At 40.3% G+C, this 22,843-nt stretch overlaps 1 protein-coding gene across 1 annotated transcript in view; it reads left to right on the forward strand.

Moving 5' to 3' along the window:
• Positions 1 to 22,843, forward strand: part of LOC149254899 (uncharacterized) — a 207,310-nt gene that overhangs the window by 122,774 nt on the left and 61,693 nt on the right. Inside the window, exons 4-5 of the mRNA XM_089457141.1 lie at positions 5,020 to 5,092; positions 5,420 to 5,483. Coding sequence (XP_089313267.1) covers positions 5,020 to 5,092; positions 5,420 to 5,483 — 137 coding nt within the window. The remainder of the gene's footprint in view (positions 1 to 5,019; positions 5,093 to 5,419; positions 5,484 to 22,843) is intronic.

The raw sequence follows: 22,843 nt of genomic DNA on the forward strand, positions 1-22,843 counted from the left end.
TAAATCCCTAATTTTGTGTCCCCTACCAAGGTCTTCTTGCAACAAAACAAAGAGATTCTGCATAATTTGGGACTATTTCCTCTTGAAAGGCAGCCTTAAGACCTGGGATTGAAGGACAACCCTCGGTCTCATGACTTTCTAAACAAATCGTACAAGTTTCTACAATTTTTGCATCTAAAGGACATTCCCTTAAAGCATGTTTCTTTTTGCATTTTGGACAAAAAATGGCTAAAGCATCAACCTCTGTTTTCTGCTTGTTTTGAATTTTAAGGGTGTCTAGCTGCTCACTAAGGCTCCCTAGAATGTCAGTTTTAAACTCATCAAGCATATTTCCAATTTCTGCCCTACTTACAGATCCAGTTGCAAATTTGTTTGCTCTAACAAGAGAAGGATCTCTCGGCCCTTTTCCTGTTTTAGATTTCCCTCTTGAGAGATGAACACATAGTTCTGATATGTCACTCAATGGAAGTTGAGAGATATCTCCCTTCCCCATCATGTTAAGGATATCTATCCATTCATCTCTAATGGCCTTTAACAAAAGAGCTTTCAAAGTTTCTTCATCTAAATTGTTCATCTTTGCTCTTTTCAAATTATAGTTGAATCTCTCAAGCAAATCCTCTAAGTTTTCATCTTCTTTTTGCATCATTTTGAACACCTAATCTTTATGATTGGTAGGCATACAATAATCCAAATATCTATCCAAAAATGCGTGTTTCATGTCATTCCATGTTCTAATGGTTTGAGTGACTAACCCCATGAACCATTTCAAGGTAGCCCCTTTTAGTGTTGAGGGAAACAATTTGAGTTTTTGAGAGTCCTCTAGATAATCATAAGTTCTGCACAAGACTTCAAACTCAAACAAAAATATTTTAGGGTCCTCACTTCTCAACCCATAGAAGCTTGGGAGGATAGATGGTGAGATATTTTTCATTGTTGTATGTGTTTCCTCATCCACTATAGGGAATCCAAATGAGTTATCTACTTCCCTATTTCCTCTGCCTCCTCCATTATTACCTCTACCTCCTCCATTGTTTCCTCTACCTTTTCCTCTACCCCCTCTTCCAAACAGTGAGAATTCTCCATCTTGTTATTCTTCTGCCATTATAGTTTCTTCAGATTCAGTATAGGGCTCAACCTACAAGGTTATTCCCTCTTCCTCTGGTTCTTCTATTAATGGACAATGAGAGAGAGTTTCTACTTTTTCTTCCTCACCAGGGATTCCTAATTTTTCAACTACAATAGGCTCTCCTGTGGAGGTGAAAAAGGTTATCCCTGCGGTTGGAGATTCAAATTTTTTTCTCTCCTAGGACTGTTTTGGTGGATGATGTAGGAGAATCTTCTGATTGAGTTTCTGCCCCTTGAATTCCAGGAATCCTATGGCTGGGAGTATGAATCTGGGATGGAGGTGTTTCTTTTCTAACTCTTGGTGGAGTTGTAGGAATCGAACTTCTGCCCCTAGCTATAAATCTACCCCTAGAGTCTCTTTCTCTATGCATGTCATTGTTTTGTTTTTTTTATTTATGAATGTAAGAGATAAGGCTACCTAGTTACACTTCCCCAGCAACGGTGCCGAAATTTTTGGTCAATTTAGTGTCCTAAATTGCTCTACATAAATTATCAATCTGGGTCTCGTAAACTGATGAAGTGTAGTGCACTATATGTGCTAGATGACCCTTCTTACCTCACTGTTTTTGAGTTTTATGTTGTTTTGGGGGTTTGATCCTTTAATTCCTAATGTTTTACAATGTGACTGTTAAAATCCTAATTTAAACTTTTGTAAAGACTGCTAAAAATCTAAAAATGAGGACTAAAAGTGCTTTAAGCCATAATTGGAAGTAAATTGTAATCAAGAAATTGAAAACAAAGTTCCTTTTTCTGCTCTTATTATTGTTTCCAAATCATGAACTAAAAGAACTTAAGAGTGAAATTGCAACTACTGCCTAATCAATTACAAGAACAAGGCTACATGAAATACTGAAAACTGAAAGTGAAATTGCAACTAGTATCTAATCGATGACAAGAACAAAACTAATGAAAAACTAAAACTGAAAGTGGAATTGCAATTATCTATTTATGGAAACAGAACTAAATGAAATACTAAGACTGAAAATGAAATTGCAACTAATCTACTATGGAAACTAAATGAAGTGCTTAGTTACTTTGCTTCACAATTTTGGGAGAACAACCTTCTTGTGATAAAATTTTGAGAAATTATGTACTTCATTGTTTTAAGAAAATAAATACAAAAATGCAAAAAAGACTCATTGCATTAGTGAAGTATTCAACGACTTAGTTTAAGATGAAACATCAACTAGAAGGGTTTTTTAGAAACATTCACCTACATCATGAGTCACTGAACTAGTAATAAAATGGCAAGACAGTAATGGCACTGATCAGTTTAATTAAAAACCTAAAGACTAATGAAACAACAAATGAAATAAATTACTCTACACTACTGAATTCAACTTCTAACTACTGATAAAATACTAGAAAGAAATTAAACAAAAAGAACTATTCTGCACTTCAAATAAGCTATTCTGCGTTAGTAAGAAAATGGTAAAGATTGCATTATGAACAAGATTAGCAAATGGTTATAAACATCATAAAAAACTTAATGAATTTACAGTTCAACTATAAAAGACAAAACAAAATGAAATGAAACCTTAGTCACTGCAGGGGCCCTCTGCAGCTGCTCAAGTTATGCGTACTTAATCAACACTCCAACAAACGCTTTCAGATATCCATGAAATACATAGTCTTCATATTAAAAACAGAGAATGAGTTTTCAAAATTACAGAATGGTGATCTGAGCTTAATACATGAGCAAAATCGAACTGGTTCTGTGTTCTTCACACAAGTATTTATAGAGAAATTATATCACTGTTTTATGGAGAAAAATAAGCTACAACCAAAAACACGTAGGCAGACAAGTACACGGAATTCTCTTCCTCGGTTGCTGGAGACATAAATCTAAGGTGATGGCTGTTGGATTTGGTTGCATAGATGGCTGATGAAGTTCGTGGCCTCAGGAAGTTGTTTCGGATCCCATCACTGTGAAACGTGTACAAAACAGAGTCCTGTTTGCCTTAGGTCTCTACGTTTGACTTTTCCTTTGACCAGAGTCTTCCTTGTTGACCTGGGCTAGATGAATAGGACACGATCCATACCATGATGTTTTCCAAGTTTCCCATGTAGTTATTTTATCCTCCTGACACCTGGAACCTGTAAAAGCATGGAAGTAGCTGCGGAACAACCGATTAGCTGCAGAATAGGCTGCGTTCTGTAGCTAAAAGACAAAAACTTATTCAAACAACAAACATAAAGGTATAACATGCAAATCACTAAAATGTTCTCCTTAAGGCAATGTATACCGGTTATTGATGATAGGGATGCATTTTCTTCATGGAAAAACAAAGAAAAGGGAGGAGAAAAGTTGCTAAGGAAAGGGCAGTTTTGAAGCTCAACACTTATGAGAATTCTTCAGATTGAGAATGTCCAAGTACCTTGTATGGATTATGAATAGTTAAGAGGGAGTGTTGAAATATGCAACTAGGTTCGGTCTTCATAATGACATGTGTAATCATGATTTTATGTAATTAATGAAAAGAAGAAAAATAAAATTATTTTGTTATGCTTGAGGCATGGGTTTTATGTTCAAGGAATTTTATTTTGTAGATCAAGCTCCCATTGTGAGCTATTAGGTTTGGTCATTAAGTCAGAAAGTCAAATGAGTCAATGTCATGTATTAAAGACCCATTTGGGCATGTTACATATGTGTTTGAGTCATTGTAAAAAGTCTAAAGATCCTCCAAGACCAATCCAATGCACCTCCAACAAGTCGGCCTTCAATAAAGCAATCAACGATCACTAAGAACGAGTCGGCCTAGAAGCAATATCAAGTCGGCCTCAAGTCATGGTCAAGAAGCCTATATAAGGAGGCACTCTGCCTTTCTCAAGGACACAATTACTCACTTGTCATTCAATCACAAGGAAGAGCAAAAGGTGCTCCAAGTCCATAGTCTTTAGCCTCCTACTTGGCTAGACCTTCCCCAGCACATCACTTCCTTCTACAAGGTGCTACCCTCAGCTAGGGCCACTAAGAGATATACCGATATCAGCATAGCTTTGAACTCCAGATCAGTGTGGGCCCATGGGACCTCCTATCCCACAATATTATAGCAACATGGCCAAATCAGGGACCTTCGTAGGCGAATGAATGAGATCTGCCAAACCTTAGTGGTGAACGGCCTCCTCCAAACAATAACGCAACGGACAGTCCAAGCATTCCACCAATTCTCCCTTGGGACATCATACTAAGCTTTCTTCATTCAGCTTCAGATGTTAGGAGAGATGGGTCTACTCCATGATAGACCTACCTCCTCACTTCTGATTCTTCATATTCCTGAATCTTCAACTTCTATGCATCTGCACCTCGAAGCTGATCTTTGTGCTTGGGGTCAAGGGTTTTTCATGCCTCTGCATCTTGCCTTTTATAGGAGACCTTTTGTACTCTTATTTTGTAATGACATCCTTGTAATCTGCAGTCCCTTTGACTACTTTTGTGGTCGTTACTTGGACATTAATGAAATTTTCTTATCTTTGCTTTTCAGGGGATACCTTAGGCACTCTTGCATTGCAAGTCACTTGATGTACTTCTGTGTACCTTTGACCTAATTTGGTCATTTGTTGACATCAATGTAATTTCTGCCTTTCTTTCTAGTTTGTATGTATTCTCTGAACGGATGTCTTTCAAGTCTTTGGCAATGTGCTTCTGGTACTTTTTTTCCCCCTTTGGTTCCTTTTGAGTCTTGATAGTGAATACTGTAAAATTTCAATTCTGATGATGTTTATATTGTCCAAATTTTGATTCTGTAAATCAGTGAAAGGGATGGGTATATCATTGGGCATGGCCTTCTTTATGTGAATTTTGGACTTATAAATTAGTGTGTGGTGTGCATTGTAATATGAATAAGAGTTGACAACCTTTTATTGACTATGCATGAGTTGGTATGTATTCAGAGTTAGTGAACTGAGGGTTGTGGAACTCTTGGATGGGCTATGTGAGAAAATGAAGGACTACACTCTTGATAAGGTATCTCTTATCTATATGTTACAAATTATCCTAAGGTAGATCATGGAATATTTTTATGTCTATATTTGACCTGAGCAGAGTATAAATGTTTTGTGAATTCATGGGTACTATTTATTTTTGTTATAATGACTTTTCCGTATAGATATTTTAGAAATTAACTGTTAGATAGTAAGAACAACATAAATACGAGGCATCTTTTTGTGACACTGTTAATTCATCTCATGTTAATGTGTACCAACCATTATTTAATTTTTCTTTCAGATTTCAACTCTTTTTGCTGCTTTCTGTTATTTTAGATAGCTAAATTTAGAGTTCTTTGTCATGCAGGCAGATTCAAGCAAAGTCAAATGGATCAAAGTGGAAGATTGGGAAAGTGCAGTGCTTAGCATAGGTACCACACTTTTCCAACTTTAAAAAAGGAAATCCTTCTTATGGACATTCACACACTTAAGTGAAGAATAGGGTTTGTTGTTACCTTGCCAATGCCAGACAATGATCTGCCTAAGGCTACACCAACAATATTCAATATAGTCAATAGCCACAGCTAGGGAGGAGCATGCTTTCCAGGATTTGAGGCTGGGTTATTGTCACAATAACTGCTCCGAGTTGTGACTAGACTAGAACGTGACAGACATATGCTTTTCCAACTTATAAACAACTGCTAAAAAATCATATGTGAATTCTGGTCTGTATATACATATCTGTCAACATTCCATGATTATTTGTGTTCCTTTTTATAAGGAAAGACAACGGTACAAATATCACAGCTTAGTATTTATTATTATCCTATATGCATTTCAGTTACTCAAGAGAAGCTTTGACGAACAGGATACCCAACACACTGGTTCTGTCCTTAAACTATGACGTCATATTCCTTTTTGAAGCTAGTGATTTTCTCCAGTATTATATTCTTCTTATCTTCAAAATCTTGAACAGTATTGCGTCATGTTCAGTCCTTATCATTGGACTTGATCTTCTGAGAGAATCAAGAATTATCGCAGTTTTCAAAGTCTACCAGAGGCTGCAATTTTCCAAAGCCTGTTCAGAGCAGCATGGGTGTTTAGTTCTTAAACATCTCAGCCCCAGCTAAAATTGTTGCACTGTGCTAGTATGAATAAATGAATAGGTGTGAATTGATATTTCATCAAAGATGATACAGATATAAAGAAATTGTTCTGACCATTGGATTCAACTTCCGAGGTCTTCTGGACTCCCTGTAACTGTTCACATTCCACACCATAATCCTAACAGATTAGGTGTCCAACATTCCCTCTCTTAATCCGAAGGGGTGTTAGTGAGTCCAAGCAGAGAAATGAGGACAACTACTAATGGCTGAATGTGCTTCTTGAATCTGGTGGTTTAAGGAATAACACAAACAAAATGGATAGCAGAAGCCAAAGTCTTCTACCAGTGGTGGTGTAAGGCTGACCACGAACTCAAACTGTGTAGAAGAAGCCAAAGTCTTCTACCAATGGTGGTTTAAGGTTGACCACCAACTCTGGAACTTTGCTTGAAGCAGTCCCTGGAACAATTTCGAATCTAGCTAGAAGCTTATGTCTTCTGCGAAATGGAAGCGCTCCCTAATGATGGTTTAAAGATAACCACAAACTGTTGAAAATGGTGGTTTGAATTTGACCACAAACTGTTAGAACATGGCTCCAAGGCTCAACGGTTCTTGGATCATTTCCAAATTTGGCAAGAAGTTATTGCCTTCTGCTGATTGGAAGTGCTCTCAGATGGCGATTTGAAGATGACCACAAACTGATGTCGGTTTGAAGATGACCACAAACTGAATCACGATCATAGCTTTGACTCTTGCTACAACTTTGATTCTGGTTCAGGCTTGAGGCTCTGTTTTTGGCTGTTGCTTAGGTTTGCTTGTACATGCTTGATTGATAGGATTTAAAACTATAAGCCTCATTGTCAATCAGTTATTTCAATCCCATCTTGTCAGATAAGAAGACTAATATCATTCCAAAATGCTCACATGGATGAAGATCAAAAACCATGATCCTTGTTAGAATTTTACTCGAACCCAACACCTAATATTTAATTCCCAACAATGAATTACTGAACAAATACACAACTAAGTTCCTAACACATAAAATTCAGTGAAAGCAAATTTCGATCTGAATCACATGAATTGCAAACAAATTTCTACCCAACAAATAAGTTCTTCATTAATTAAAAACTCAGAACCTACTTGGGCTTCCGTCTTGGGATGATGGCCCAACTGGGGAATTACATATACGACAATAAACTTGGAGTTATCCACCTGATCAAGCCCTAGATTTGTGCTCTGATCTTCCTTGGCTGATCTGGATTTGTCTCCCTAGCTGCTCCTTGCACCTTCCTTGGACTCGACACACTAAAGTATCACACTCCTCCTCGTGAGGGTAGTGCCACTGTTTTGTGTCTTCTCCTCACCTTAGCCTTGCCTTTATAAATTTATATTGATCCAAAACCCTAATCCTAACCCTAACCCTAATTCCAAATTGATTGATGACCAAGATTAGATCTCGCCTCACTTGAGATCAACGGTTAAGATTTAAACTTATTCATTAAAGTAAATACATTACTTTTTATAAGTTTTATTTTAGCTCAATAAGCCAACATATTAATATGTGTTTTTCCTAAGTTAAACTTAGGTTAAGTTACATCAACAACTTTCTCAACCTAGAGCAAGTGTTCTAAGGTGATATGTGGGTGACTTCTGCCTACCTAGACACAAGGCCTGTGTAGAAGTACCTGCTTGAGCTACAAACTTCAACACTTCCTCTTAGCGAGAGAGGTACTTCTGGAAGAACCTCCCCTACCTGGATCTATCTCCAAGCCCATCTCAGTATCTGTAGTTGCTCCCTCTGGCCCCGAAGCCTGTCCTGCTATCTGACATGAAAACTGAGCTGAGAACCTGTCATGACCAATCATGCTCTGAGGAGTCCTGTCACACTCATGAGCATCTATCAATGTGACATGATACCAACTGAGTCTGTTGGCAGTACCAAAAGAATCACTCTTCCTGGCCACTTGTCCCCTCTCTGTCAATGACACTGATCTTGTATCTAAGATCCCCTCGGATACACCCACAGGCTGTCGCAACAACTTGTATGATTGTCCTTATCTAATGCCAAGCACTACTGCTACATCCAAGGTCGCTCCCTTTGAATCTAGAAGCACATGTCCATCTCAGAACAAAACACTATATCCATCATCCTCCAAGGCTGATATTGAGAGCACATGTACCATCAAGCTTGGAACAAATAACATCCTTGTCACCTCTTGAAATCCTTCTGAGTTTAGCTAGAATCTAACACATCCAATCCCCTTCATTGTATGCATGATGCTAGCTCCACAACTCACATGGCTGTTTGAGCCTGTCTCTGAAATACTACGAAACACTAACCTCATCCCCGTCATCTGCCTAGCTGCTCCTGTCCACTAGCCATAATGCACTGTACTATTTGATCTTGTAACCTACCTCGTTTGCCTCCTGAGTGCATTACAACCTTGCTACGTATCCTTCTAAGTCTCACTGGAATCTAACACATCCAATCCCCTTCACTATATGCATGATGCTAGCTCCACAACTCACATGGTGGTCTAAACCTGTCTCTGGAATACTACGAAACACTGACCTCATCCCCGTCATATGCCTAGCTGCTCCTGTCCACTACCCATAATGCACTGTACTATTTGATCTTGTAACCTACCTTGTTTGCACCCTGAGGGCATTGGAACCCTGCTACGTTTGCCCACAATGGTCGATCATAATGCTTCTTAGGAAAGAGAGTGATCACTCTTGGGAATTCGCTCCATTTGTTGAAGACTAATTACTTGACTTTTAATGGCAACTTTTCTTATCCTTATCTTAATCTTCTTGAAAATAGTAATCTCCAACAACTATATTGACCTTTTCAACTACTATTTTTTAATTGACTTGACTTTTCCATGCATTAATGAGTGCATTTTAAACCACCTCAAGATCTCTAACTCCCTTGTGAATTTGGAAAAACTGAGTCATAGGTTTTGTTCCTCTTGTTCTATAGACCAATTTTGACATATTATATGTTGAATTCTGATAAAAGCCCCTATTATGCCACGTGGAAAAATTGCCTTGCCACATCCCCACGCCTCAGTGGATGATCTCTAATGCCCTTGAGGATCAAATATTTTTGAGACATGTATTGCTCGTCTCGGTGCGTAGACCAATTTTAACGTAATGCATGTGAAAATCTGCCCAATGCTCCCCCTGTCCTGTCCCTGGAAACCTTGTAACACTATTGTTTGACCATCTTTGACTAGCCATATCTTGAGAATGCCTTCATCAAATGGAAAAATTTCATGTGGCATGTCATCCTCTCATTGAGCTCTACAATCTGGGACCTTGTTGACTTTTTGACTTTCGAGACCACTTTGCCTTGGGAAACATGAACTGCATTGGGAAGCGTGAAAATGTCACTGACAATGAGACTGCTATATAAGAGTAACATTTGAGGGATACAACACCAAAGCCAAGGCCACATATAGACTCATAACTATGCGGAAAGACATAGGTGCACCTGACGTGAGCTGGTCTGGCCCTTATAATAGTGATCACCCCTACGTTACAAGGCTCCCACAAAACCATGATTCAACGTATATGCTTACCTCAAGCACTTTGATCCTATTAGGGATGAAAGAACCTTCTGCAAACTCAAAGAAACAAGGCATGGTTCGACCAAATCAAGATTGGCTCAATGTGACACAAGGTCTAGGATTCATACAAGGCCTCACATGGTTGTTTCATGGCTTTTGATTTGTGACCTTGGGCTTACAATGGTTTTTAAGAATGTTGCAATGAATCTGTAGGTACCCTTGTTGAAAGAGGGGTAACAAGTCCTATGTCAGTGGAATCAATCATAGGGTCTTGTTACATTGCGACATTCATAGATGATTATTCTGGGAAGATATGGATCTACTACCTGAAGACCAAGGGTGAGGTATTTGGTCAGTTTCATGAGTTCAACACTGTTGTCGAGAACTAGACTGCGAAGAAGATTAAAGGTACTAAGATCTGATAATGGGAGTGAGTATACCTCCAATGAGTTTCAGGATTTCTTTAGGGAGGCAGGGATCAGGAAGGAACTCATAGTGCCTTACAACCCTTAGCAGAGTGGGGTTGTCGAAAGGAACAAGAGGACCATAGTGGGAGCAACGAAGGCAATGATCTATGATTATGACTTGCCTATTTGCAGAACAAGAGTCCTCATAGAATTTTGGAAGAGATAACTCTTGAGGAGATGTTCACTGGAGTGAAATCAAATGTTAGCCATCTGCGCATCTTGATAGATTAGTATACGCCTACATTCCTATAGAGAAGAGGACTAAGCTAGAGCCCTCATCAGAAAATGGCATTTTTGTTGGCTACAGTGAGGTCTCAAAGGCCTATCGAGTATGCATTTCAAGACAGAGGGCAGTTATCGTCAGTTAGGATGTTAGATTCGAGGAGGGCAAAGCCTTTAGGATATTTCATGATAGAGTGCCAGCAAGGGTAGAGGATCTAGAGCGAGAGGCTCCTAAGGTTGAATCGGGACCAACAACACCATCAACAGTGACACAACCATAAATCTGGATGAGGAGTGAGATGTGCATTTGAGCTCTACCAAGAGAAGGCTAAGATGGGCCAAATAGACCTTGAGAGATGTTGAGGAGCATGTGGAGGCTCCTGGCAGCACCTTCAAGAAGAGCAAACCACCAATGACATTTTCTAGTTATTTGGCCTTGTCAAGCAACATCAATGAGTTTGATCCTTCCACTTTTGAGGAGGCTGTGGATGAGCATGTTTGGAGGGATGCCATGGTGGAAGAGTATAGCTTCATAATGAGGAATGATGTGTGGATATAGTGCCGAGGCCTGAGGGAAAATCAATGGGTACTTCTCGATGAATCTATAAGATCAAACATGCAGCTGATGGTTGTGTCGAGAAGTACAAAGCGAGGTTCATGGCAAGAGGATTCTCCCAGGAGGAGGGAGTGGACTACAATGAGACATTCACACCTGTCCCTAGATATGTATCCATTAGAGCAGTCATGTCCATTGCTTTAGAAATGGGGTGGAGGATACATGAGATGGATGTGAAGACTACTTTCCTCAATGGGGTGATTTAGGAGGAGGAGTATATTGAGCAACCTTAGGGCTTTGAGGTGCATGAGAGAGAGTCTCATGTAAGGAGTTTGAAGAAGGCCCTTTATGAGCTGAAGTAGGCTCCATGCGCATGGTACTCTAGGGTCGCTGGATATCTTCTTGGTTTGGGCTTCACCAAGAGTGAGGTGGATTCCAACCTGTGCTATTACTTGTTGAGGGTGAGACACTCATCTTGGTACTTTATGTTGACGTTCTTTTCTTGACAGGATCAGAGAAGCTCATAGGGATGTGCAAGGAGGACCTTTCTTCAAAGATTGAATTGAAGGACATTGGCTTGATGCACTACTTGTTGGGATTGGAGGTGTGGCTACAACTAGGAATGATTTTCCTTGGGCAGGGCATGTATGTAGTTGAGATCTTGAGGAGAGTTAGGATGGAGGATTGTAGGCCTATGTTTACATTGATGATCACCAACTTAAAGAAGCAGAGTGCTTATGAGGGTGAGTTGGTGGATCCCACACTATATAGGTAGCTGCTAGGCTCTTCGGTGTATCTGGTCAACACTAGGCCAGATATTTGTTTTGCTGTGAACACACTCAGCTAGTTCATGGTAGAGATGAGATAGGTTCATTGGGTGGCAGCGAAGCATGTGTTAAGATCCCTGTGTGGTACAATGGACTTTGGATTGAGATATGTTGGAGTTAGTGGAGTAGAGATGTAGGGGTACACAAATTCTAATTGGGCTGGGAGTGTTGTCGACAAAAATCCATGTTTGGATATTGTTTCAGCTTGGTATCAACCATGATCTTGTAGTGTAGCAGGAACTAGCACTCAATGGCACTTAGCTCAACATAGGTAGAGTACATGGTAGCAAGTCTTGCGAGTTGTGAAGTCATATGGCTTTGCAAGATGCTCACAGGGCTATTTGGTCTTGAGATGGGGCCAACAATGATACACTGTGATAATCAAAGTTGCATTAAGCTCTTTGAAAATTCTGTGTTTCATGACAGGTCCAAGCATTTCAAGATCAAATATCACTTCATCAAAGACAGGGTCTAGAGAGGTGTTGTGAGATTGCAGTACATTTCCACAGGGGAGCAGGTGGCAGATATTCTCACTAAGCCTCTAGTGAAAGGGAAGTTTGTGTTTTACAAGGACAAGCTAGGGGTAGTAGAGAATCCCTTCCTTGCTAGGAGGGAGTGTTGAAGCTTGTGGTAGCTTTGAAAGGTCTTCTACATGAGCTTGGTGTCTTAGCATGTAGGAGATGGTTAATTGCCTATTTAGGTGCTTGCTTGGTGGAGTAAGTGACATATGATTTCATTCCTAAGTCTAGGAAAAGTACAAAGATTAAAATCAATTGATTATTGTGGATTATTAATCCAAAGTACTAACAATAAATAATAAAATTATTTAAGTGAGTTAGATATGATCTCAACTATTGATCTCAAATGAGGTGAGATCTAATCTCAAATATCAATCACCTAGGAAATTAGGGTTAGGGATTTCGCTTCATGAAGATTATAAAGAGAAGCCTAAGGGAGAGTTGAAGACACAAGACAAGAAACAACTACGACATTTTGAGAAAGCGGTTTTCTCTAGAGCGAGAGGCTCATCTAGATTGAGGAGAAAGAGGAAGAGTGCAGGTTGATTTGGGAGTATTTCTAGGAGGCTGAAGTGTGAAGGAGGCTGTGAATTGGAGAGGCCAATTTATCTAGGGTCAAATTGTTGGTGAGAGGTAGGCCAAATTCTCCAGGCCGAATTTCTTCAGGGGCTGATTTCCAGAGGGCCGAAATTCCTTGGGCTGAATCATTCCCAATGGGACCGAGTTACAAGTTTCAGTCTTTGTATTTTTCTATGTATTTTCTCTGTAGGTTGATTGGCACAAAGCAGAATTCCAACAGGCATTGGATTTGTCAGGGAGCAATTCTGGTGAGTAGATCAGTTGATTCGTTGAGTAGATCTAGACCCAAAAGTTTTGCAGCGAGGGTTTCAACAACAGATTTATGCAGGGGGAGGAAGAGAAAAGCACACTGAAGGGGGAATTTCTAGAACTTCTCGAGGGTTTCTAGATCCTGTTTCAAGGAGGAGACCCATAATTTCCAGTTGCAGAGGGCCATAGCAGGCAAAGTAATTTTCCAGTGCAAGTTTTCCAGACTAGCCAGTTCTGGTTGCAGAGGTTACTGTTCGTGTGCCAGTTGTTGGAGAAGGATATCCGGAAGGTAGAGCGAGTAGTATCAGTGAGCAGCTAAATGCTATATATTAGTCAGAGAATGACATCCAGAGGCAGATCTGCGCATTTCTAAGGGAGTGCGAGTAGTAGAAGGAAGGCCGAGTAGGAAGGAGAAGGAGATTTCTAGATACAATCTCTAGTTTATTTGAGTTTCATGAGATGGCCGTAGTAAGTCTTGGAGATCAAGATAGACTTTACGAAGCCTCCAACTTTGTTGTCTAGAAGGCCAAGATGTTATTCCTGTTGGATGAGCATGGTCTGAAGGAGTTCGTGACAACAATTGTAGTTGAACTGACAGATCCTATCCAGTATCTTGACTACAAGAAGGATATGGCCAAAGCTAAGAGGATGGTCCTAGATAGGATTCAAGATCATATCTTCTCGCAGTTGCAGAGAAGAATACTGAAAAGGACGTGGTAGGCTGTTGTGAAGGTATATTAGGATCCATCAAAGAATCGTAAAATGATTCTCAAGGAGAAGATGAGGACCCCAAAGATGCAGAAGGTTGAGAATGTAACTTCCTATCCCACCAGAGTTCAAAACGTTCGTGATGAGATAACAACTGTAGGAGAGAAGCAAGATGACAAAGAACTTGTGTGAGTTGCTATAAACGATTTTTCCAAAGAGTGGGCAACTTTCGTTTAGGGAATTATTGGACGAGATAAATTCCCAGATTGAGAACACCTATGGAGTGACTCCACTCAAGAGGAGCTAAGGCTCAGTCTTGTCAAGGGCACTACCAACAACAATAGCAGGGGGTTGAAGGTTTAGAAGGAAGAGAAGAATGTAGCCTTTGGTAGTAAGGGAAAAGCGAAGAAAGGTCCTAGCCAAGGACAAAACTCAAGGGGAGTCGAGTAGAAAAAGGATCTGTCGAAGATCAAATGCTTCAGATGTGGTGAGTTTGGTCACTACGTCACCCAGTGTCCCAAGAGAAAGAAGGACAAGAAGGGGCAACAATAGACAACAACTTTGACAGAGATAGATGAGTTGACCTCCAGGTTGGAGGAGTTTGCATTGATACATCCAGATGGAGGAGTAGTGTGAGGCTTCAAAGTTGCAGGATCAGGGCAGGGTTTGAGGAGGCACAACATCAGACAGGTGTTTCCTCATGGATCATTACCTTAGCTACGGGATCCCATAATATTTAGTAGCAGGAGGATCAAGATGTCAGCAAGGTACAATCAGATCTTGAGAGACAGTGGAGAGCTAGTTGCTGTCAGAGATTAGAGGGGCATAGAGATAGTGGGGTGCCGTCAGATACTCAGTAGACAAAGCAGAGCGAGTTACAGTTAGAGACTCAAGGGATAGTTGCAGAAGCCAGTTGTAGGGACAGTAGATCAAATCTTAGTTGCAGTAGTTACAACAACAACAACAACAACAACAACAACAACAACAACAACAACAACAACAACAACAACATGAGATCAGATGCAACGCAGGTAATAGTGCAAGGAGGCATAATGCGTTGTTAGCAGCAACACAGATGCAAAGTGATTCAACTACAGAGTTTGCAGGTGAATCAGAGTATGCGCAATAGCTTGGTGGACAATGATAGTATGTTGCAGATGTGAGACACCAACAATGTGGTCTGATTATAGAGGAGAGATATTAGGGAGAGAACACCTTCCTCGTTAAGAGGGAGTGCTAGTTTTTGATTGATTTGGTAGCATCAGACAAGTATTCTAGTCTCGATTTGTGTCTAAGAGGCTAAGGAACATGAGATCTCCAAAACCTAGAAAAGGTTTCGTGAGATAAGCTTATGAAACACCTTAATTAAATTAATTAGCCATCATTTAAATATTTCCTAAGTCTAACTTAGGAAAAGTGGTTAATTAAAGTGAATTAATTGAGGAGATCGACTTATGCTCTAGAGACTTCCAGAAAATGACTTGGATCAAGTCTACAATGATCTTAGTTGTCGATAAGGATCTAATCGTTGCCGTTGAAGCTCCAACGAGAGATTATAAGAGCATGTTGATGGGATGGGGAAACGCAGTGTGAGAGCAAGAGTAAGGCAATGCGAGCTTCCCAGTGCGCAAAGATTCAATGAGGGACAAGTACGAGCTAGAGGGTGAGCATCAGTGGTTGAGGGAGAAACATAGGAGAATTATGGAGAGTTTCCCAACAGTTTTCGAGTGCCAGAGAGGTAGGGAAAGGAAGGTCAAAATTGTTCTATAGAGAGGCCAAGTAGCCAGTGCGAGCAACCAGAAACCCCAGTGCGAGTGTCGGAAAGAGGGTCGCTTTAGTTGTTGAAGGCCGGGAGATCACTTGGAAGGCAAAGCGCGTAATTTCTAGAGGCAAAGGGAGGATGGACGACTCAGTTAGAGCCAGGTAGCCAGAAATACGAATTTCCTAGGCTAGGCAGTGTGAATTCAAGGCAGAGCAAGTTTCCAGTGAGAGGAGCTTCGAGTGGGCTAGAGGGAGGCTGAATTGGTTGTAGAAGGGAGAAAAATTCTCTAGGTGATTTTTGCTAGATTATTTTTGGAGGATTTCTAGTTGGGCATCCAGTTGTAATAATTTCCAAATTGTTGCATAATAAAATAAACCCTCATCTGCTGCACGAGTTTTCCCTAAAGTGTTTTTTTGGGGACGTTTGTCCAAAAATATTGGTGTCTATTTTATCGCGTGCGCATCTATTTCTCAGTTCTTGATTTTATTTTCTGCAGTGTATTTGTATGGTGAAGTTTGCAATTGTGAGTTATTCACTAATTGTCGTAAACAATTAAACTGCTAACAATTAGAAGAATAATATCTTGTAATTGCAATGAAGGAATTTTCACATGGAACCAAAGCATTGAAGATCAGATCGGAGGTTCAAAAGTGAAAGATCAGTAGATTGTGCAGTTTCATAGGAGATCTAAAGCACAAAATTCAGATTTGCGCAGGCTAGCCATGTCGTGTGAATTGCTGGGCAAGAAAATCGATTTCCAGAGGTAAGAGTGCAGGAAAAGTTTGATTGGCCCAAAGAAGATTTCCAGCAAACAGTGGATTTGTCGGGAAGCAGTTCTAGTGAGCAGATCAGTTGATTCGTTGAGTAGATCTAGGTGCAAAAGTTTTGCAGCGAGGGTTTCAGCAGCATATCTGTGCAGGGGTAGGAAGAGAAAAGTACACTGAAGAGGGAATTTCCAAAACTTCTCTAGGGTTTCTAGATCTAGTTTTAGGAGGAGATCCATAATTTCCAGTTGCAAAGGGTCGTAGCAGGCAAAGTAATTTGTAAGTGCGAGTTTGCCAGACTAGCCAGTTCGAGTTGTAGAGGTTACAGTTTGTGTGGCAGTTCTCGGAGAAGGACATCTGGAAGGTAGCGGGAGTAGTCTCAGTGAGCAACTGAAGGCAATATATTAGCCGGAGAAGGACATCCAGAGGTAGATCTGCACATTCCTAAGGGAGTGCGAGTAGTAGAAGGAAGGCGGATATTTCCAGATCCAGTCTTCAGTTTATTTGAGTTTCGTGAGATGGCCGCAATAGGTCTCAGAGATTAGAATAGATTTGATGGAGCCTCTAACATTGGTGTCTGGAAGGCCAAGATGCTATTCTTGTTGGATGAGCATGATCTGAAGGAGTTTGTGACAACAATTGTAGCTGAACCGATAGATCCTATCCAATATTTTGACTACAAAAGGGATATGGCCAAAGCTACGAGGATGGTCGTAGACGGGGTTCGGGATCATATCGTCCCGCATATTGTAGAGAAGAATACGACAAAGGACATTTGGGAGGTTGTTGTGAAGGTATTCCAAGATCCATTAGAGAATTGTAAAATGATTCATAAAGAGAAGTTGAGGACCACAAAGATGCAGAAGGGTGAGACTGTAACTTCTTATCTCACGAGAGTTCAGAATTTCTGTGATGAGCTAGAAGTTGTAGGAGAGAAGTTAGATGACACAAAGAACTTGTGCGAGTTGCTATAAATGATTTTTCCAAAGAGTGGGCAACTTTCATTTAGAGAATTACTGGACAAGATAAACTTCCAGATTGGGAATGCCTGTGGAGTGACTTCACTCAACAGGAGCTAAGGTTCAGTCTTGTTGAGGGTACTACCAGCAGTAGTAGTAGGGGGCCGAAGGTTGAGAAGGAAGAGGAGAATGTAGCCCTTGCCAGTAAGGGAAAGGCGAAGAAAGGTCCCGACTAGGGACAAAACTCAAACGGAGGTGAAAAGACGACAAAGGACCTGTCGAAGGTCAAATGCTTCAAATTTGGTGAGTTTGGTCACTATGTCACCCAGTGTCCCTAGAGAAAGAAGGACAAGAAGGGGTAGTAGCAGACAGTAGCTTCAATAGAGATAGATGAGTTGACCTCTAGGTTGGAGGAGTTTGCATTGATAGCGACTATACCTCCAAATGGAGGAGGAGCGTGAGGCTTCAGAGTTGCAGGATCAGGGCAGGGTTCGAGGAGGCACAACATCATACAGGTGTTTCCTCATGGATCATTACCTTAGCTACAAGGGCCCATATTATTTGGTAGCAGGAGGATCTGGATGTCAGCAAGGCCCATCAAATCTTGAGAGATAGTGCAGAGATAGTTGCAGTCAGATACTAGAGGAGCCCAAAGATAGTTGGGCACAATTAGATGCTCAGTAGACAGAGCAAAGCTAGTTGTAGTCTGAACTCAATGGACAGTTGCAGAAGCCAGTTGTGGGAAAATAGATCAATTCTCAGTTGCAGTAGTTACAAAACAACAACAACAACAACAACAACACGAGATCAGATGCAGCGCAAGCAGTGTTGGCAGCAGTGCAAGGAGGCACAATGCAGTGTTAGCATGAGCATAGATGCAAGGTGGTTCAACTAAAGGGATAGTAGGTGAATTAGAGTATGCACAATAGCTTGGTGGACAATGACAATATGTTGCAGATGTCAGACACTAGGAACGTGGTTCAACTATAGAGGAGAGATGTTGGGGAGAGGACACCTTCTTCGCTAAAAAGAGTGTTAGTTTTTGATTGATTTGGTAGCATCAGACAGGTGTTTTAGTCACTATATGCATCTAAGAGGCCAAGGAACGACATCTCCAAAACCCAGAAAAAGTTTTGTGAGATAAGCTTGCAAAACACCTTAATTAAATTAATTGGCCATCATTTAAATATTTCCTAAGTCTAACTTAGGAAAGGTGGTTAATTAAAGTGAATTAATTGAGGAGATCGACTTATGTATAAGAGACTTCCAGAAAATGACTTGGATCAAGTCTAAGATGATCTTAGCCGCTGATAAGGATCTAATTGTGGTCGTTGAAGCTCCAACGAGAGATTATAAGAGCAAGTCGATGGGATGGATAGAGACAGTGTGAGAGCAAGAGCAAGGCAGTGTGAACTTCCCTGTGTGCAGAGATTCAACGAGGGACAAGTTTGAGCCAGAGGGAGAGCATTAGTGATTGAGGGAACAACAGAGGAGAATTTCAGAGGGTTTCCCAACTGTTTTTCAGTGTCGGAGAGGCATGAAAAGGGAGGCTGAAATTATTCTACAGAGAGACCGAGTAGCCAAAAACCATAGTGCGAGTGCCAGAAAGAGGGTCGTTTTAGTCGTTGAAGGCAAAGAGATCACCCTGAATGTAGAGTGAGTCATTTCCAGAGGTAGAGGGAGGCTAGATGGCTTAGTTAGAGCCAAGTAGCAAACAATACAAATTTCTCAAGCTAGGCAGTGCCAATTCCAAGCAAAGCGAGTTGCCAATGAGAGGGTTTGAGTAGGCCGGAGGGAGGCCGAATTGATTGTATAAGGGAGAAAATTTCTTTAGTTGATTTTTGCCATATTATTTTCGGAGGATTGCCAGTTGGGCATCCAGTTGTAATAATTTCCAAATTGCTGCATAATAAAATAAACCCTCATATGTTGCGCCGGTTTTCCCTTCGGAGTTTTCTTGGGACGATAGTTCAAAATATTGGTGTCAATGTTATTGTGTGTGCATCTATTTCTCAGTTCAAGATTTTATTTTCCATAGCGTATTTTTGTGGTGAAGATTGCAACTGTGAGTTATTCGTTAATTGCCATAAACAATTAAATAGCTAACAATTAGGAGAATAATATCCAGTAATTGCAATCAAGGAATTTTCACAGTATAACCCAGATGTACTGTGGCTGTTTGGAATCTGGATGGCCCTAATGCCATATGTGTATTTTTTTTCTTCAATTTTCACTTAATGAAAAGTTATAATTCATAATCAATGATGATGTATGTGTAAGAGTATTGATTGCTTAGGTATTGTGATTGATAGTGTAAAAATAATTCTTATTCAACAAAAGCTGGCAGGCTTTAACTTGTAAAGAAGGCTTTGTAGGAATTCACAGGGTAAGTTCCTCATATAGAACACCAAAGGAGACCGCTCACAAACAGATCACAGATCAATACACCAGTATTCTTGACGTGGTTAAAACCCTCAAAGAGGGAAACAGTCCACGACTTGAGCCAATGCAGCCACTTCAGGCAATTTATTAATGTAAAAGAAGGAAAATTTACATAAGCTTCTCTCATGAATGGTCACGTTACAAATGACTCTCCATGCTCTTTAAATAGAGATCATGGACCAATCAGGTCTTAAGCCATGGATCAAGTGTCAGTAATACCGAGGAGAGAATGAACCGTCGGATCACTTCATGTCTAGAACATATCGCGACTGTCGGATTGTAAGTAACAAAAGTACATAGTAAAGAAACACACTTTACCTAACTCTACACTAGACCAAGTTATAGTTAACTATTTCCTATGTGTCGAAATATCTTAACATCCCCCCTTAAGAACAACTTGGGATAGGATTGAAGGATGCACAAATATGACACAATAGGAGAAGGAAGGAGGCATTAGAGCCTATCCCCCCTTAGTGACAACTTCTTGATCTCCAACCACAAATCGAAGTTTAGTAAACTTCGCCTTTGTGAGAGCCTTTGTAAATATGTCTACAACTTGATCATCAGTTGAACAATATTGCAATTCAAGAACATGGTCATGAATGAGCTTTCTGATGAAGTGCATGTGTAGTTGAATGTGTTTGCTGCATTGATGTTGGACTGGATCTTTGCATAGTTGAATGGCATTTTGATTATCACACCAAAGTGTAGTCAGATGCTGTTGCTGAAAGCCAAACTCTGACAGGATCTGACGAAGCCACAAGGCTTCCTTACTAGCTTCTACGACGCCCCGATACTTTGCTTCTGCTGAAGAAAGAGAAATGGGACTTTGTTTCTTACAAGCCCATGTAATAGGTCTAGAACTAAGAGTGAACACGTAACCTGCAGTAGACTTCCGATCATCAGGGTCACCAGCCCAATCGGAATCAGTGAAACCAACCAATAGAGGAGATACTTCTGCACTGTAATGAATCCCAGACTGAATTGTACCTCAAACATAACAAAGCATTCTTTTAGCTGCTTTCCAATGACTATCATGTGGGTTTTGCATAAACTGAGCAATAAGGCCAATAACAAAGGAAAGGTTAGGACGGGTATGGGTCAGATACAAAATTTTTCCTACAAGTTGACGGTATAAGGTAGCATCAACTTCAGGGGAAGTACAAGTGACTGAAAGTTTGACTCCAGATTGAAAGGGAGAAGGAGCTGGCTTACAGTCTTCCATGTGAAAGTGGTGTAGAAGATCACATGCATACTTGGACTGGGAAAGGGAAATACCTTCCTTGGATTGCAAAACTTGAAGACCAAGAAATAATGCAAGTGTCCTAAGTCTGTCATTTCAAACTGCTTTTTAAGGCTGGACTTCACATGGTTTATAAGGTTGGGATCACTACTAGTAAGGATAAGATCATCAACATAAAGAACAAGAATGATAAGAGACTTACCCACTTTCTTGGTGTAGACAGTATTGTCAGAATGACACCTAGAAATGCCAGTATCTAAAAGAAAGCTATCCATTTTGGCATACCAAGCCGGAGGGGCTTGCTTGAGACCATAAAGGGATTTCTTAAGCCGACATACAAGGCTGGAGTCTGTTTGTATAAAGGCTGGAGGTTGTTCCATATAGATTTCTTCATGCAAGTCCCCATGCAAGAAGGTAGATTTAACATCCATCTGATGGACTTCCCATTTGAGAGAGGCAGCGAGGGAAAGAACAAGGCAGATAGAGTTCATTTTGGCAACAGGGGAGAAGGTTTCAGTATAGTCAATGCCTTCGACTTGTGAAAAACTCGTAGCAACAAGACGTGCTTTATGTTTATCAACTTTTCCATCTCGTCCAAACTTGGTTCTATAAACCCATTTGCATCTAACAAGTTTTTGTCCCTTTGGAAGAGGAACAAGATCGCATGTATCATTTGCCAATAATGAACGATATTCTTCATTCATAGTTGCATCCCAATCTGGATGGCCTGAAGATTCTGCAAAGGTGTCAGGATCATAATTCGTTGAAGCTTGAGCTAGTAAAGAAGAGGCTTTATCGAACTGAGAACGTGTATGTCGCTGATCTCTAGGATCACTTGCAAGAGCACCTGCTGCATCCCGAGTAGCACGGACCCATTTTGGAAGCTGAGGAGCTGAAGGAGGATCCTGAGAAGGTGGGGAGGATTGTCATCCTCGCTATCATCATCTGAAGAAAAAATATTTTCAGAAGTAGAAGGGATAGAGAGAGGTGGCACATCTGCCTCACTAGGCTCGTAGGCCGATTTATTTTCAATAAACTTTACATCTCTTCTAATGATAACATTTTTGGACTTAGGTGAAAGAAGTCTATATCCTTTGACATCTTCAGAATATCCAACAAAAATACATTTTTCAGTCATAGGTTCTAAAGCTTTATGTTTCTCATCTGGAATATGGGCCTATGCTTCACTTGCAAAAACACGAAAGTGACTTACATTTGGTTTAATTGAGCTCCATGCTTCTTCTGGAGTGATATTCTTTAAAACTTTAATAGAGTGTGATTTACTATGTAATTTGCACTGTAAATTGCTTCGACCCAAAAATTAAGACAACCTTTAGATTGAAGCATACAATTAGCCATTTCCTTTAAGGTGCAATTCTTCCTTTCAGCTACACCATTTTGTTGTGGAGTATATGGAACAATATGTTGCATTTGAATTCCATGCTCAGTGCAAAAGTTGTTGAATTTGTTGTTAACATATTCTCCGCCATTATCAGATATTAGCTTAAGAATTTGATGTTCAGATTGTTTCTCAACAAAGGCCTTAAAGGCCAAGAACATGTTAAATAATTCACTCTTGAGTTTTTTGAAGTATACCCAAGTGTGTCTGGAGAAATCATCAATGAAAGTTAAGAAATACTTGTAGCCAGAGAATGAAACAACTGGAAGTGGACCACATAAATCACTATGCACAAGCTGTAAAGGGGCTGAGGCGTGCCAAGAGGCACGTTTTTCAAAACTATCTTGATGATGTTTTCCTAGTACACATCCGAAACAAACACCATCTCTGCAAGATACCATAGGAAGACCTGTCACCATAT

Source organism: Pinus tabuliformis, chromosome 7 (genome assembly GCF_031772625.1).
Source record: "Pinus tabuliformis cultivar Carrire ecotype Pingquan chromosome 7, CPIR1, whole genome shotgun sequence".
Classification (NCBI taxonomy): Eukaryota; Viridiplantae; Streptophyta; class Pinopsida; order Pinales; family Pinaceae; genus Pinus; species Pinus tabuliformis.